The sequence below is a fragment of the Oryx dammah genome, unplaced genomic scaffold (genome assembly GCF_014754425.2).
Source record: "Oryx dammah isolate SB20612 unplaced genomic scaffold, SCBI_Odam_1.1 HiC_scaffold_24, whole genome shotgun sequence".
NCBI lineage: Eukaryota > Metazoa > Chordata > Mammalia > Artiodactyla > Bovidae > Oryx > Oryx dammah.
The window spans coordinates 31,060,627-31,079,074 of record NW_024070208.1 but is presented as its reverse complement, the minus strand read 5'-3'; the positions used below and the strand labels follow the sequence as shown (position 1 = coordinate 31,079,074).

General features: G+C 43.9%; 1 protein-coding gene across 3 annotated transcripts in view; it reads left to right on the top strand.

Annotated features, from left to right (window-relative positions):
* Positions 1 to 18,448, top strand: part of MTUS2 (microtubule associated scaffold protein 2) — a 379,312-nt gene that overhangs the window by 244,387 nt on the left and 116,477 nt on the right. For all 3 annotated transcript variants that reach the window (XM_040266725.1, XM_040266722.1, XM_040266724.1), the window contains 2 exons: positions 8,776 to 8,874; positions 16,688 to 16,899. In XM_040266725.1, coding sequence (XP_040122659.1) covers positions 8,776 to 8,874; positions 16,688 to 16,899 — 311 coding nt within the window. The remainder of the gene's footprint in view (positions 1 to 8,775; positions 8,875 to 16,687; positions 16,900 to 18,448) is intronic.

Sequence of the window (18,448 nt, the reverse complement as noted above, 5' to 3'; positions counted from 1 at the left end):
AAAAGTACTTTGATTTTTTGAAACTACCTAAATAGAAATTGAGTTTTATTCACTGTGGCAGTTTTAGTTAGGTAAGTTCAAATGAAAGGAATAGTCTGAATTATTTGTCTTATTCTATCCAGTAATTTACTTTCTCATTAATTCAAGAACACAATAAAATTGTGCCTTTCAGAGCTAGCATTCCCCCCATACAAATATGATCTACTTAGTATTAAAAGTACCCAAATAAAAAAATTGAAAATTCCCTGGTGCCTGCTGACGAGTGGGAGGGACGTCCAAGAGGGAGGAGCTATATATATACATAGAGCTAGTTCACTTCATTGCACAGTGGAAACTAACACAACGTGGCGAAGCAGCTATACCCCAATTTACAGAAAATAGAGAAATCAGAGGGGAGGAAATGATGAAAGCAACATTTTAAGAAAATTTCCCTCAGCTGTAGGACTGGAACAGCCTACCAGGTGCCCAGCATAGTGAATGAAAAAAGACCCTCACAGGACGGGCACATCATGAGATTTCGTAAGACTGGGGAAAAGAGGAGGTACCAAGGTTGAACTTTAGAGTAGTACCTAACTTTCCCAAAGCACCCCTGAAAACTAAAAGAAAGATGCCTTCTCAATCCCCAGGGGAAAGATTGCCACATCAGAATTCTTGGTTTAGCCAAGTGACCAACTGTAAGAAGAAATTTGCAGCCAAAGTGGGGTGTGTGAATTTCAGAGGTAAGGTTCTAGGTGATCCAAGGTGCAGGGTGGTACCCAGGTTTCCTGATTAAAGGTGCCTGGCAAGAGTTGTTGTTGTTCAGGCACTAAGGCATGTCCTGACTCTTTGTGACCCTGTGGTCTGTAGCCTACCAGATTCCCCTGTCCTCCACCATCTCCTGGAGTTTGCTCAGATTCATGTCCATTGAGTCAGTGATGCAATCTAACTATCTCATCCTCTGCCAGCCTTCTTGTTTTGCCTTCACTCTCTCCCAGCATCAGGGTCTTTTCTAATAAGTCACCTCTTCACATCAGTGGCCAAAGTGTTGGAGCTTCAGCATCAGTCCTTCCAATGAATATTCAGGGTTGATTTCCTTTAGGATTGACTGGTTTGATATCCTTGCTGTCCAAGGAACTCTCAAGAGTCTTCTCCAGCACCACAACTCAAAAGCATCAATTTTTTGGTGCTTAGCCTTCTTTATGGTCCAATTTTCACATCCGTACATGATATGGGGAAGATCCTAGAAAGAGTGGCTGTTGTCTAAGTACTGAAAGGCTGGGATGTCAGATGAGTTGTGCATGGGACCATGGACATTTCCCAGCTTGATGGCAGGACCTGAGGTAAGAGGAAGACCATGTCTAGGAGTAAGTGAAAGTCAGTAACTATTGCTGTAGTGACAGCAAGGAACAGTGTTAAAGTATATCAGCCAAAAGTTAGGAACCTCCAAGGAAAAGGAGTTTTATACAAGCATAGTGGCTTCAAGTTCTGATGGGGTGGTGCTGGGTGGTTTGAAACATAAGTTGGGTGAGGAGGATGAGGACCATTTGAGAAAGATACTCTGAAAGATTGAGGACAGTTGTGGGTAATAGTGGTTTAGTCACTCAGTTGTATCTGACTCTTTCAATCCCATGGACTTTAGCCCACCAGGCTCCTCTGTTCATGGGATTCTTCAGGCAAGAATCCTGGAGTGGGTTGCCATTTCCTTCTCCAGGGGATCTTCCAGACCCAGGAATCAAACCTAGGTCTCCTGCATTGCAGACAGATTTTTTACTGTCTGAACCACCAGGGAAGTCCATACTTGGAGATTATAAAAGTTTTAAATAGATATGATATTTTCACCCAAACTTCACTCCTTCATTCTTTTATTCTTACCTTTTCACAGCAGTCTTCAGAATTAAATTAGCCCTGCTCTTATCCAGGAAATAATTAGATCTCTGTTACAAGTCTGATTTTTGTAGGTCTTTATTTGAGCACAGAAATCTCCTTTATTCTATGTTGAATTTCCACTTCCCTCACACATGCAATAAAGGGTGGAGGAAATGGAATGAACCTTTAATAGTTTCAATCTAGCCTCATTTCAGGTATATTTAGATTGTTTCCTTCATTAACTCAATTTTCCACCAACGTCAGATATTTTTGTTGATCTTTTAAAATTACCATTGGCATGGGGATTCCCTGGTCATCCAGTGGTTAAGACTCTGAGAGCCCATTGCAGTGGGCATGGGTTCGATCCTAAGTCAAGGAACTAAGATTCTGCAAGCCAAGAGTTGCAGTAAAAAAAATATATTACTATAGGCAACTAAAACCTGTTTCTTTCTCTTATCTCTGCAACCCTTCTGGAGTCCTCTCTCACCCCTCCTCTCATTTATAACTCATCCAGGTTCCTCTTTTATTTGTTGTGTTTTTATCTAGATAATATTTCCTTTCTTCATCCCATTCAGTCCCTATAAATCTTCCCTTGAAATGGTCCCTCATTCTGTCCATCTCCTAAGTGACAACAGAATCCCTGCTTCCTGGTTACATCATTCACGTTTTCCTATTCTCCTTCTGCAGTTCCATTGCCTGATAATCATACCTTGCATCGTTGTCCCATTTACCTTTCATTTTTCTTCCTGTTCCTCTTCATCTTCCTAACGGGGCCTTTCATGACATCTGGGCCCGGTCTATTGGGCTGAGGGAATTAGAATTAGCCTCATTAGTTCCACTTTCACAAGCGGATAGAATGAGAAGTTTAGACAGTTGGAGCATAAAGTCTCTGGCTATGCATGTTTCTTTATCCTTTTTGTTTCTTATCTTTTCTTACTTCTACTGAGATTTATTTTCAGGGATTGGTGGCCCATTGTGTGTGAGGTTAGGAGCCTGTGAAAATTCCCTTTGATTTTTTTTTCTTGATGTGCTCATTTTATTAAAATATATATATATGTAGCATTTTTCTTTTTATGAAAAAAATATAGAGCATTTTTCTAACCATTATCTATAATCGAATTTTTCTTTAAATTTTGATGTGTTCCCTGAGGATTCTGAATTAAACATTGTCATTTGTCATCACATTTTTAAGAGCACAGCCTCGTGCTCATCCACCGCTCTTGGACTGGGGGGCTCTGGTCCTGGGCTCAGGGCTCCGCTCAGGTGGACTTGGCGTTAAGCATCCGTGATGAGCAGGTTGTAAGAAAACACAAGGTGGGTCTTGGAGCAGCACGTGTTGGAGTCTTGCACATGGAAGACCCGTGTCCAGAAGCTGAGCTCACATGCTCTTCTTTCCTCTACCAAGGAGCAGTGTCCAGGAGCTTTGCCAGGGAGCTCCTTTCCACCTAAGCCTTTGGGAGGCTGTTTGCTGCTGTTTATGGTGAAACGCTTTAGGGAGTGTCTGGAAGTAGGTGACTGCTGTCAGTTTCAAATGAAACTCTGTGACTTCTCCTCTGAGACCGGAGGGAGACCAGCATTTCTTTCCCCACTGCTGCCTTCTTCTGCACCCCCCTCCAAGAGCTGCAGTGACAGGGTTCTGGACTTTGCATACGCACAGCCGTGTGGGGTAAGGGGCAGAGTAGGGCAGAGTTGAGGGGTAGGAAGGCAGATGCCTGTCCAAAGTCCAACCAGGAGGCAAGAGCTTTTATAGATGGAGGGAGGGGGCTGCAGGCAGAAACAGCACAGTCAGCTCTGACGGTCATCTTGAAATTGGTCATTGGGGGTCTGACCAGCATCATCTTGTTTTAAGTACAGTTAGCCTTCAGTTCCAGGGCCAGCATGCTCCCATTTCCTTGAGGCCGGTTCTCAGAATTGTTACAGCTTATGTCAGGGCTACAGTCTAGTCATTATGCAGTTAGCCTCCACCTGGTGGGGGTTTCAGTATCTATGAGACAGCTCACGGCACATGGCTCAGAATGTTATCTATGGCTCTTGAGAAGGTCCTAAAGGTCCTTGGCTATGCTGACAGACTAAACTATCATTATTTGGTCTTCTGTGACTGTTTTCCTCTGTTTCTGCATGTTCTCACTTCTCTGATTAAACTTACTCTTTGGCTAAAGTTTTTCCACAGACAGAAGTCAGGCAGAAGACATGGGGCAGGGGATGGGATGCGGGGGCAAAGACCATAGGGTCCTGTTCCATTTCAGTAGGTACTCTGGGATCTTATGGAGTAAAATGAAAGTTTACAGTGTACTTAAAAATTATTTACTCTGAGTCCAGATTGCAAGAAAATTGGAAAAGCCACTGTATTCTTGACTAATTGCCCTAATTTTCTGTGCCATCAAGAGTTCCCTGAACCATAGAGGAATTTTCTCGGCAGCTCTGTGTTCCTACAGGGACAGGATCGTGAAACTTTCGATCAAAGTTATGCTTGTGGAATTGTTTGTACTCAGCTGGTTGCTTTCCTTATTCCTTCATAGAGCAGACAAATTATTTTCATTTTGTTTTTGGTTTCCTGGCTTTTGTTTTTTATTATAAAAACAATGTATGAGATCTTCATTAAAAGTGGAAATAATGCAGAAGCATATGAAAACAAAAAGTAAAATTCCCTTGATCCTACTGCTCAGAAGTAGTAGCCATTATCGAAAAAATTTTAAAACTAGTAATATTTTAACCTGGCTTAAAACTCAATATTCAGAAAACTAAGATCATGGCATTTGGTCCCATCACTTCATGAAGGGGGAAAAGTGGAAGCAGTGACAGATTTTATTTTCTTGGGCTCCTAAATCACTGTGCACAATGACTGCAGCCATGAAATGAAAAGACTGTTGCTCTTAGGAAAGAAAAGCCCTGACAAACCTAGACAGTGCATTAAAAAGCAGAGACATCACTTGCTGACAAAGGTCTGTCTAGTCAAAGCTATGGGTTTTCCAGTAGTCATGTACGGATGTGAGAGTTGGACCATAAAGAGGGCTCAGCACCAAAGAAGGTGATGCATTCGAATTGTGGTGTTGGAGAAGACTCCTGAGAGTCCCTTGGACTACAGGAGATAAAACCAGTCAATCCTAAAGAAATCAACCCTGAATATTCATTGAAAGGACTGTTGCTGAAGCTCCAGTACTTTGGACGCCTGATGCAGAGCTGAATCCTTGGAAAAGACCCTGATGCTGGGAAAGATTGAAGGCAAAAGAAGAAGGGGACAACAGAGGATGAGTAGGTTGGATAGCATCACCAACTCGATGGACATGAATTTGAGCAAACTCCCAGACATAGTGGAGGACGGGGAAGTCTGGTGTGCTGCAGTCCATGGGGTCAAAGAGTTGAACATGACTTAGTAACTAAACAACAACAACAAAACTAGGGAACAGTCTTCCAGAAATTTTTATATATTTACAGCTGTGTGTGTTAATTACCCAGTCGTGTCTGACTCTTTGCGACCCCATGGACTGTAGCACCCCAGGCTTCTCTGTCCATGGGATTCTCCAGACAAGAATAGCGGAGTGGATTGCCATACCCTTCTCCAGAGGATTTTCCCAATCCAGGGAATGAACCCTGGTCTCCTGCATTGCAGGCAGATTCTTTACCGTTCGAGCTATGAGGATGTCCCATTTACAGCTGTAATATAGATAATATCTTTGTGTATTAAAAATGGGATAATACCATGCATACTGTTCAACAAATAGCTTTTTAATTTATTTCTCGTGAACATCTTCCCATGCCAGTATAATATAAAGCAATCTCATTGCTTTTATTGGCGGCATAGTGCTACATCATATGAACATACTATAGTTTATTTAACTATAGTTTATTCCCCGTGTGCATTTTGGTTATTTTCATGTCTTTATCATTGTGCATGATGTATGAAGTGTCTTTGAACATACATCTTTTCACACTTGTATTCCGAAGAGAGATCTGTTGAAGCAGAATTGCTGAGTCAAGTCTATCAATGTTTAAATATTTGATAGAAGCTGCCAAAGAGCATTCCATGAAGGCTGGATGGAAAGTATTGAAACTCTGAATAAATATTTATGTTTTGTTTCCCTTCAAAACATAAGGCCATAGCTCACACTTTGGCCTTTTAACACTTTCCTTCTGAGCTCCCAGGAGTCTGGGTGACTTTCTGTGTTACTTGAAACCTAAGATCTGAGCAGAGGGAGGGAGAGTGAGATGAGCCACAAATCAGATCCTCCACGGGATGGGTGTGGCTTTGGTGGAGTGGCATGGGGGCTGGGCTTTCAGGTCCCCCGAGGGTCCAGCCTCCTGTAGCCCCTAAATGCCTTGGATTGAGCTGTCTTGAAAAGATCCCAATAGGAAATGGAGGGGACAGTGGGCATTGACTGAATGGCCGTGCTGTCCAGGGCAGGGTGCATTGTCTGGCTGAAGTTTATATTCTAGTGGGGAAGATAGACAGTAAGCAGACAGATTCGTGGATCTGTTTTGGATGGTGGTAAGTGATGCAAAGAAGAATGAAGCAGGTAAGGGGAGAGTGTCAGGTGGCAGGATGCCTGTTTTACCTGTTGTGCCAGGCGCTGCCTCCCTGGTGACTGTTGGCTGTGCCAGGACCTGAATGAACAGGTGAGTGAACCAAGCTCAAGGTTCGGGGAGGCACATTCCATGCACTCAAGAGAATGTGCCTGTGATGGGAGGAAGTACAGCAAGTTTGAGCACCAGCAAGATGTAGGAGGAAGAGCAGGAGGCAAGTGGACACGGAGGGAGGGGGTGAAACAGGCCCGACTGGGTCAGGAGAAGCAGGAGCTCAATCAGGTCAGAAAAGTAGAGAGAGGTTGGTTGCAAATACCTGCCTCCCTCTGCAAAGCCCGGAAATGACTCCCCAGTCATGTGAATGGGTTCGTGCACACACACACACACACACACACACACACACACACGTGCATACACTTGCATACACACACGCATATGAATAATCTCAAATAGTGCTTTTAAAGCTGTAAGGGAAAGTTGACATATTTGGACATATTGAAAATTTTAAAATACAGTACAACAAAAGGTACTATAAATAAGTTGTAAAAAGTGAAACGTGGAAAAGGCAAAGGATTAATATCTAGGATAAATGAAGAATTCTTACACATCAATAAGAAAAATGGGTGAAGGGTTTAATGAGGCAATTTTCAAATGCATATGACCAATTTTAAAAGATTCCAAGTGTTTGGCAAAAAATCAAAATGACGGAGACTTCAGTGTCAGTGGGGCATGGGACGTCTACAAAGAACTGGTCTCCCACACTTGGTTGGGAATGTCAATTAGCAGCTTTGGGTGGAGGACAACTGGGCTATGTCTGGCGATACTGCAAATGAGCAGACTCTTAATCTGGCAAAAGCATATCTGTGCATTTATTCTGTAAAGAGGCTGATACATGCTTACAAAGAAACAAGTAGAAAACTGTTTACATAGCACATTTATCTTTTTTAATAGCTGACACTTGCAAACACTCTAAATGCTCATCAACTGGAGGATGGGTAAATTATAGTGCTTCTTTGCCCCTTAATATGATGTGACATATTTAAAAGATCTATAAATGCACTGATATGAAAAGGATCTTGAAAAGTGTGGGTAGGTAAAAAGAAATCGCAGTATGTGATTCATTTAATTGATTAATAGCCATGTATGTGTTTGTGTAGGTATGTTTATAAATAACTAGAATAATGTCTGGAAGAATAAATGCAAACTGCTAGCAGCAGTTACCTCTGAAGGGGGAGTAACAATGTGGGGCTGGGAGTGGAGAGGAAGTTTGTATTCTGCTTCCCAGGGACCATCACCATCACTAGGGTTTGTTTATTTTTTTAATCACAGTGTTTGGGGTTTTTTAAAAATTTATCTATTTATTATTTTTGGCTGTGCTGGGTCTTTGCTGCTGCGTGTGGGCTCTCTCTAGTCGCAGCGAGCAGGGCCACTTTTCAGCACAGTGCACGAGCTTCTCATTGAGGTGGCTTCTCTTTTTTTCTGAGCATGGGCTCTAGGTGCACAGGCTTCAGTCGTTGTGGTGCGTGGGCTTAGCACATGGGATCTTCCCAGATCAGAGATCAAACCCTTGTCTCCTGCTTTGGCAGTCGGATTCTTTACCACTGAGCCACCAGAAAAGCCCAGGGTTTATTTTTGAAATGGCATAATAAATGGTCCTAAGGTGGAGACAGGTCTAGGTTCGCCCAGGTTGGTGTTATTTCTCTGATCTTCCATCCATCATTCTTTGACTTTCTGATGAAGGGGATGTGAGGTGAGGGTCTGTGCCCAGCACACAAGGGAGAAATGGGGCCATGTCCCGAGTGCCCGTTCTTAGATTGAGCCCAAGTTCAAGATGTCCCGTGCTGCTGCAGCCGCCTCTGCCATCTGGTCCCACAAAGGCTCAGCTGCAGCAGAGACAGAACTCGGAGGCTCTCCAGGTCACCTCTGCAGACCAGCTGCGTGGAAATTAATTAGAGGCAGACCAAGTCCCCCGAGGCTCAGCTCTCATGATGCTGGAGTCATTAGCAGTTAGATTCGGCTACAGCTTCCTTCTCCATCTTCTGAAAATTTGTTTTGGCAAGGAGACAGGCCGACTGAGTTGGTGGCTGAGGACAGTGAATTTTAATTCCCACATAGTTTGTAAGGGCCCTTGGGGTGCGGTGACCCCCAGAGACAGGGGCGGTTTTCATCATGTCAGAGACAGCAGTGTACTTATTCCTCTGACTGCTCATAACAAAATTCCCTTTGCTATAAACAAGCGTGTCATTCCTGAAGCACAGGAGGTGGTGACTATAGCAACAAATCACCCAAATATTATTTTGTTCTGTGTGCCTTTTGTTAAGCCTCCCTTTCCACAAACAATTTGTGTTAACCGTTTTGATTGTAATGAGCTCTCTTTTGTTTCTTTCTCTCTTTTTAAATTATTTATAGGAGCCAAGAAAGAAGTACAAAAAGAGCAAGATGCCAATAAACCTGCAGTTTCATCTCCTAAGAGGACAGCGGCTTCAAGCACCAAGCCTCACTCACCAGGTATTTAAGAAATGTGAACTACGTTATCTGAGGAGACTTGAACTTGGAATTCATTTTGTTCAAATGTCATTAGTGGAGCGATGCCAGCCCACGTGGTACGCGTGACTGTTCCAGGGCTTGACGTTCGTGTACGGCTGTGTTCTGACTCCAGCTGAAATGAACCAGCTGTTGGCATCATTTTGTCTTTAAAAAAATGTTATTAATGCTACATTTAGAGGGTAGGATCTTCTCTGTGTAGGAGTATCTGCTATTCCAACAGCACCTGAGATAATTTATAATTGGAAAATAGATTTTGGAGATCTTACCTCAAGAGATAATATTTTTCCAAAAAGAGGAGAAAAAGATGAACCGTGGATATCCAACCCTTGTTATTTTATTTATTTACATACTTATATGAACAAGCTATATAATGTCATGAAAGTTGAAAATTACCTATTATGGAAATTCATGTTGTAAGACATCAGCCTCTTTGTAGAACAGAATGCAGTATAACCTTTAAGCACAAAAATAGTAGCAACAATAGCAGCTTAAGTTTGAGTTCTTACTGTATACCAGGTGCTGTCCTTGGGTCTTTAAATGTATTCATTTATTTAATGCCCACAGTAACTGGGAAATGGGTATGATATTGCCTCTTCCTTTGTATGTGAGGAAATTGAACTTCATAGATTTTCATTAACTTGCCCAAAAGTCACAGGAAATAAATAGTAGAGCCTTTGTTTCAACACAAGCACTTTGAATCCCAAAACTGCACTCTTACTTGCTGTGCTATGAACCAGAAACCTTGTGAAATAATGACCTTATTAATAATGTTTCCAGTAAATTTTAAAAATGTATAGGAAGTAATCCAAAGTCACACATGAAGAGGGTCAGGAGACAGAGCCTGTTACCAAAGGCAGATTTGTGTGCCTGATGCACAAGAGGCAAAACAAACTGAAAGGTCGGAGTTTGGAGCAGAAAAAGGTTAATTGCAGAGCCTGCAAGGAGACTGGTAGTTTGTGCTCTGAAAACCCAGAACTGCTCAAAGGATTTCAGCAAAGCACTTTTAAAGGCAAGTTGAGGGAGGGGCGTGATTAGTTGTTGCAAACTTCATGGTGTGGGAATCCTTTGCTCTTGCAGCTGTCCATGTGGGTAAAGTCAGGATGTTCCTGTAAACTTCCAGCAAGACATATGCAGGGAAAGGTTGAAATGAGGGCTTAAAAAATTTAAATCCATGTCAATGAAGGCAAAGAGAGGGGAGAAAGGAAAAAGAAAACAGAGGAAAGGAGAGGAAGGAAGGAAGGGGTTCAGATCTACTGAAGCAGTAGGCCATTCCTTTTTATCAGCGAATAGAACTCCACTGTGTAAGTACCACAATTTATCCATTTACCTACTGAGACAGTTTGGAGATTTCCCCCAGGGATTTGGCTATTATAAATGAAGCTACCACGCACATTTGTACAAGCCTTGGTACAGACCTCTGCTTTCATTTTTCTTGGCAAATAGCTAAGAGTGGAATGCCTGAGTCATATGATAGCTATGTGTTTAGCTTTTGAATCTGTTTAAAAGTTTTCCAATCTGTTTTCCAAGGTAGTTGTACCATTTTATATTCCCGTCTGTGATGTCCAAGAGATCCAGTTCCTCCATGTCCTTGCCAACCCTTGGTATGGTCAGTCTTTTAGATAATAAACATTATAATAGGTACATAGCAGTATCTCATGGTTTTAATTTGCATTTACCTGGCAACTAATGACATTAAAATGTTGAAGATCTTTTTTATGTTTATTTGACATCTGTGTATATTCTTCCATAAAATATTCCAATCTTTTGCCATTTCAATTGGAAGTGTTTTTTTATTGAATGTTGAGAGTTTCTATATATTGAGGTCACAATTTTTTCAGGTGTGTGATCTGCAGTTTTCTTTTCTCCACAATTTATGTGTTGTTTTGCACTCCCCTAACAATGTCTTTTGAAGATGAGAAGTTCTTAATGTTCATGAAGTCCAATTCATGATTTTTTCTTTTATGGACCATATTTTTAGTATTACCTTTAAAAATCTTTACATAACCTAAGTTCATAAATATTTTCTCCTACATTTTATTCTAAAATACATATAGGTTTTATATTTACATCTATGATCCATTTAATTTGTTTTGTATGTAGTGTAAAATATGACTTGATTCTCAGTAGATTTCTACTGTGATCATTATTATCTCTTCTGCTGACATTGAGTTTAATTAGCAAAGGTCATTAATTTGAAGTCTTTCTGCTTTTCTAATGTGCATTTAATACAGTAAATGTCCCTTCATATACTACCTTAGCTGTAATTCACATATTTTGATATATTGGGTTTTCATCTTCATTGAGTTCAAAATATTTTCAGGTTTCCTTTTCTGATTTCTTCTTTCCCCATGATTATTTAGCAGCATTCTTTTTAGTTTGCAGATATTTAGGACTTTCCGGAGGCCTCTCTGATTGTATTTCTAATTTAATTCCATTGTGTCTGGAAGACGTACTTTGGATGATTTCTTCAGTTCAGTGCTGATCAGTCGCTCAGTCGTGTCCAACTCTTTGTGACCCCATGGACTGCAGCACGCCAGGCTTCCCTGTCCATCACCAACTCCTGGAGCTTACTCAAACTCATGTCCGTTGAGTCAGTAATGCCATCCAACCTTCTCATCCTCCGTCGTCCCCTTCTCCTGCCTTCAATCTTTCCCAGCATCAGGGTCTTTTCCAGTGAGTCAGTTCTTCACATTGGGTGGCCAAAGGTGGATGATTTGAGTCCTTTCAAATTTGTTGAGACTTGTCTGATACTCCACACAAGGGCTGTCTTGGTAAATCTTGCTTTCCCAGCATGTGGGGAAAACGAGGTCATTTTTCTGGTATCTCTTCTCATGAGGCCACTAATCCCATTCATGGAAGCTTCACCCTCATGACCTAAATGCTTTCCCCAGAGCACCTCCTCAAAATACCATCTCATTGGAGATTAGGGATTAGCCCGTGAATTTTGGGAGAACACGAACAGCTCAGAGCATCTGCATATGTGTGCAGAGGAGCAGAAACATTGGAGTCCGGGCTACCACAGGAGAATGTCAAGCCAGCTCTGGTGAAGAGAAACCTATATAATGAGAGTGGACAGGTCTGGGAGCACAGCATTCCTGTCCCCAACCTCCTCTCCTTGCCTCCTCCATCCCTCTCTCAGGGCAACTCTCCTTTCTTCAGATTACTGAACATCAAATAAGCCGAGCTGCACTGGTCGGTGGTGCCTCTGTCAAACCTTGAACCCTCGACTGTCAAGTGATTGAGGAGTGGCAGGTGAAGTCCAGGTGTGTTTCCCTCCCCTGCTGATCCGGAACTTCCCTGAGGATCGTCTTGACCCATTTGTCTCCCCACCTTTGCAGCCAGGCTTGGGGAAGAGGCATCTTGTGATTCTCATCTCTGTCCCTTGCTTACAGAAGACTTCTCCCATCCCTGCCAGCTAGCAACCCCCTCCCTATCCCACTGCCTTCCCTCCCCCCAATCCTGCAAAGGCCTCTCATGACCTCCTGGTTATTAAGTCTAAGTGACACGTCCTGGTCCTTATCTCTGTGGCCTTTGGCGTTACTGATCACTCCCTTCCTGAAATTTTCTTTCCCTTAACTCTGTGACACCTATTCTTGCTGGTTTTCTTCCAGCTTTTGGAAATGCTTGCGTGGAATTGTCTTCACTAGAAACTCTTCTGCAAATTCTAAATGTTGCCAAGCAGTTTGGCCCAGGAGAATAGACCAAACTGAGTTCAAATCCTGGCTCAGTGGCTCACATGATGTATGAACTGGGGCAAATAACCGAATTTCTCCGAGCCTCAGCTGCTTTAGTAATTCACATATTGTGAATTTTACTCTTTTAAAGTGTACAATTCAGTGCTTTTAGTATATTCACAAAATTGTGCAGCAGTCTCCACTACTTCCAGAGCATTTTCTTTTAGCCTCAAAAGAAACCCATACCCATGAGCAGTCACTCCGTATCCATGCTCCCCAGCCGCTGACAACCACTAGTCTACTTTGTTTCATGGACTTGTTTATTCTGGACATTTCGTGTAAGTGGAATCATATTCTGTGTGGCTTTTTTCATCAGTTGTTTTCACTTAGCACGTTTTTGAGGTTCATCCATGTCAAAGTGAGGATCAGTAGTATTTCCTTCCTGGATCAGTGTTTCGTTCCTGGTTTGGGCTGAATAATACTACACCATGTGAATGTCTCATAGTTTATCCACTCATTGGTTGATGGGCATTTGTTTCCAGCTTTTGGCTACTATGAGTAATGCTGCTATGAAAATCCATGCCATTAATCTTTTCATATGCAGTGTCTAATCTTAATCCCATGCAGTGTATTTTTATCTCAGACATTTGAATTGTTAATCTCTAGAATTTTTATTTAAGTCTCTTTTTATCTTTGTTTCTATTTGATGTACTCAGTCTTTCCTCCAGCCTCTTGATATATGGAATATAGTTATAATAACTGTTAATTGCTGGTGCTTTTCTTGGCTGACTTCAATTGATTGCATCCCCTCTTCATCATGGCTTGTACATCCCTGCTTATTTACATGCCTGAGAATTTTTTTAGATGACTGACATTGTGAATTGTTCCTTGTTGGATTTTTTTTTTTAATTCTATAAATATTCTTAAGCTTGGTTCTTAGGTGAAACTATGTGACTTGGAAAGAGCTTGATCATCTTGGATCTTTCTCATCAGCTTTGTTAAACGGATCCTGACCAGCAGTTAGTCCAGGACTGGTTTCAGCAGAGCACCATGATACGAGCCTTCCAGGTGTTCTGATGCCCTGGGACTTGCGGAGGGCACAGGAATTGATCCTGGCCTTCTGTGAGCTCCCGGCAGTGTTCCCGCTAGTCCTGGGTAGAATCCGCTCCCTGGCTCTGGACACTGTCCTCGCCTGCTGCACTGATGTAGGTTGTCCAGAAACTCGAGGGGCCCTTCTGTGTCACTCTGTGTCTCTGTGGAGCTGTCCTCTCAGCTACTCTGCCCTGTAACCGCTGACTCTTGAACTTCCTGAGCCCCCAGCTCCACCATGCCAAGTTGGGAAGACTACTAGACTCCCCCTGGGCTTCCTGAGTCTCTGTGCCACAGCCTGGAAGACCACCCAGAGAGCAGGCTCAGGCATCCCTGGGGGTCGTAGGGGTCAGCTCGTGTGTTTCAGAGCCTTTGGTTCCTTGTGCTTCATTGCCTAATATAATGTCTGGAAATCCACTGACATATTTTGGTCAAGTGTTTTGGGTAGTTTCAGATGAGAAGATAAATCTACTCCTTTCTTACTCCATCTTCACCAGTTAGAGTCGCTCAGTCATGTCTAACTCTTTGCGACCCCTTGGATTATACAGTCCATGGAATTCTCCAGGCCAGAATACTGGAGTGGGTAGCCTTTCCCTTCTCTGGGGGATCTTCCCAACCCAGGGATCGAACGCAGGTCTCCCACACTGGTGGATTCTTTACCAGCTGAGCCACAAGGGAAGCCTAAGAATATTGGAGTGGGTAGCCTATCCCTTCTTCAGGGGATCTTCCCGACCCAGGAATCAAACTGGGGTCTCCTGCATTGCAGGCAGATTCTTTACCAACTGAGCTAACAGGGAAGCCAGATGTAACTATAATTTTTAATATAAAAATTAAGCAGTTGTTATAACACCGTTAAGCCAAGATTTTTCACCCTTGGAGAAAGGAGACATTTAGACTTACTTTGATAAATAACACTCATACTTCTTGTAAATAATAAATGATAATAAATGTCCCAAAGTTGAGACTATTTTGCATAAATTTTTGTCTAAAGAGTGTGTTATCATAACCAATTCTTATAGTTGGCTTGGGAAACTCTGGCTGTAACATCTTTTTTTTTTCTTCCTATTTTCTGTTCATCAAAATAGAAAATAATCTGCTCTTTCCTTGGAATGGGAAAGGTAACCCTCTGCTTTCTAGTGTGTATGCTTAGTCTCTCAGTCTTGTCCAACTCTTTGCAACCCCATGGACTAAACCCACCAGGCTCCTTGGTCCATGGGATTCCCCAGGCGAGAATACTGGAATGGGTTGCCACTTCCTTCTCCAGGGCATCTTTCCAACCCAGGGATCGTCTCTTGTGTCTCCTCCATTGGCAGGAGGGTTCTTTAACCCTGAGCCACCTGAGAGGCCCTTCTTTCTGGAATACTTATTTATGATAGAGCGGGTTGGCCAAAATGTTCGTTTGAGTTTTTCTATAGATCGAACTTTTTGGCCAACCCAGTAATTCCTACCCTCACCCGTGCTCCACACTGCCTGGAAGGAAATGTCCTGCTCTCGCACTGTCTGCTCTCCACTCTCCCCAGCACTAGCCAACTCCAGACAGACAAGTGCCAGCAGTGAGTAGAAAGTAGTGTGCTACTGGGCACATTTTTTTTAAAAAATAAATTTGTATCAGTTTAAGAAAAATAAAGCCTGTCTAAGACGACAGAGAACTTAGCCCATGTGCTCCTTAGGGTGTCATGCTGGTGCCGGCCTGCAAGAAACAGACTTCCTGTCTGTTGGGAGGTGGACCAAACTCATGAAGTGCTTTTCCTTAAGCTGGAGGGCTATCAAAGTTGTGTCCTTTCATTCTTCTCCCTCTTGTTTACAAGTGTTAAGGTCATGGGCCTTCTCTGAGATTGTAAATATGCAGGTCCCAAGGCTGCAGTGTTTGCTTGTTGTCATGTCAGTTGAGCTTCCAGCTTCAGGACTGAACCATGCTTTTCCATCCATTAGAATCCTCTGGATAGTGACCAGATGACTGCAGATGAATTTTTCATGTTCTCTTTGCATTTTGAAGGCCCATGTTCATCCTGGTGCTCAGCCTTTGCACGCAAAGTGCTTGCATTCATCTTTGTAAGAACAGAAGGTGACTGGCTTCTTTGCTCGCCAGTGGTCACTGGGATCACCATAGATTCTATGTGCCCCTACTCAGAGTAATGCAACCAGGGGATGTGATTGGGACGAGACTGGGGGAATGGGAGAATGTTCTAGGTTCAGGGTGTGCCCCCAAACTTGTGAGTTCAGTCAGAGATGCTGCAGAGTGGATCAGCAAGTGTCCTTAGGTGTTGAGATGCCTGGCGAGGAATCAGAGAACCCAGAGCCCAGATGCTGACGCTGGCTTGCCCATGGTCAAAGGCAGGGCCTCATTTCTTTGCAAGTCCACTGGGCCTCCCACATGTCATTGACTGAACAGGTGCTTGATGCATATATGCGTGCGTGCTCAGTTGCTTCAGGCATGTCTGTTTCTTCGCCACCCCACGGACTGTAGCCCACCAGGCTCCTCTGTCCACGGGATTCTTCAGGCAAGAATACTGAAGGGGCTTGCCATTTCCTCCTTCAGGGGACTCTTGCTGACCCAAGGATCAAACTCACATCTCCTGCCCTGCTGGGTTCTTTACCGCTGAGCCATCAGGGAAGCCCGTCAGTGAAAGGGTTGCTAGGTTTTAAGTCTGGCTTCCACCTGGATTGAGTGATTTCCCTTTAGATGCTTTCCAAGGGGAATCCCCTTGAAGAAGAAAAAAAAAAAAAAGCCAACTGCTCCAAGTCTCTCCAAGTAGACCGGGAAGAAATGTAGGCAGCTGGGAGGAACTGGGCAATTCTGTCTGTTCCTCTGCTTCCAAGCGTGAAATCTTGCACTTGGAACCACTTCAACAGAACAACACTTCACAGCCCTTGTTTTTTTCATTTTAACCCTTACAATGACACACAGCGGGCCGTTCCTTCTCAGCCCCTTGCCGGCATCCTTGTGTCATGAGGAGCCTTGTACATCTGGGCTGACTGTTTTCTCACAGGTGACCCTCCTTGCTTCCTAGGGTACCCCAAGCAGAGGACCACGGCCCCCCGCAACGGGTTCTCCGCGAAGCCGGACCCGCAGGCCCGCGAGGCGGAGCGGCTGCTGGCACAGCGGCTGAAGGAGCACTGCGAGCAGCAGGCCCGGCAGCTGGGGCGCGCGCGGGCGGAGCTGAGCACCGCCGTCCGCGGCTTCCAGGCGCTCGCCGTGGCCACGCAGCTCTTCTTCGGGAAGGTGAGGCCACGCCTGGTGAATGTGGAAGCGGAGGGCAGCGGCGGGGATGGTTCTTAGTGTGCGAGCTTTAATTCTGGTTTGGGGTTAGAGATGGTTTGATTTTCAGGTGCTGCGGTGTCTCCGCCAGCATCATGAGATGTTTTGGGAGCCGAGTTGAGACTTGCATATGAAAGACGTTAGTCTGGGAAGATGGGTTCATAACCTTGATTCTAAAAGGGAAAATTACATTAAAAAAAAAGAAAAGTGAAAAAGTGAAAGTGAAGTTGCTTAGTCATGTCCATCTCTTTGCAACCCCATGAACTGTCGCCTACCAGGCCCCTCTTGTCCATGGGATTTTCCAGGCAAGAGTACTGGAGTGGGTTGCCATTTCCTTCTCCAGAGGAAAGAAAAAAAGGAAAAGGTATAAAGGGAGATTTGGAAGGTGAGAATGGGGCATGTGGTGGTTTGCATTTTGGACCCGAGATCGCCAGGTTCTGAGACATCTGTGCCTCTCAGCACAGAGCAAGCCAGTGCGGCAGAGCGGGCCACTGTGGCCCTTGAGGGGACCTGGAAGCTGCCGGGCCTGGGGCCTCTCCTCCGGGCCACGCTCACAGTGTGCAGGGGGCAGCACGGGCAGGGGGCATCCCCTGACCCCTTGTTTCTTCTGACAATGCAGAGAGGCCTTGGGTTCCTCAGCCTAAGAGTCCAGAGTCTCCTGGGCTCGTCTGGACACTGGGTCTGTTATCAGACTCGGTTTGTTGTTGTCTTTTGTGACCCCGTGGATTGTAGCCCACCAGGCTCCTCTGTCCATGAAATGTCCCAGGCAAGAATACCGGAGTGGGTTGCCATTTCCTTCTCCAGGGGATCTTCCTGACCCAGGGATCAAACCCACGTTTCTTGCGTCTCCTGCGTTGGCAAGCGGACGCTTTACCACTGTCGGCACCTGGGAAGCCCTTGGTGCAGTCTGGTAACATTCACCAAACACGGTTCAGCCTCCCTGTCTCTCAGTGCAGAGGGAGGCGGTGGGAGCCTGAGCCTGACTTGGTACATTCTTGCTCCATCCCGGGGTGACCAAGGAGCATTTGGGGAAAAACTTGAAACCTTTACCTTTGAAGTTTAAACACTATGAGTTACCATATCAATAACCTATAAGGCATTAATTTCATGTATGGACCTCCTGGGATCTATAAATGAAAGTAAAAGTGCTATAGAAATGTCCCCCAACCAGGAAAATGAACTAACTAAATTTCTAGCTAATTTAAAGAAGAAAAATCAGAAGAATATTAACCAACACCATGTCCACTGGTTTTCCTTATTATCTGAACCTTAAAGTGCAGAGGACTCCGACCTTTTATGGCAGCCTGCAGCCTCTCTTGTCCCTCCCAGTATAGAAGCCTCAGCTGCCCTGTTTAATGCTTGTTTCCTGTTTTTTGCTTAAAGCTTTTCGCCCAAGGAGCTAATTCCCAGTGTATAGTTGTGATCAAAGACAAGATGAACAGATTTCAGTTTTATCAATAGTTTCCTTTTCCTCCCTTGTCAAAATGTTAACACCAGCAATCAATGACCAATT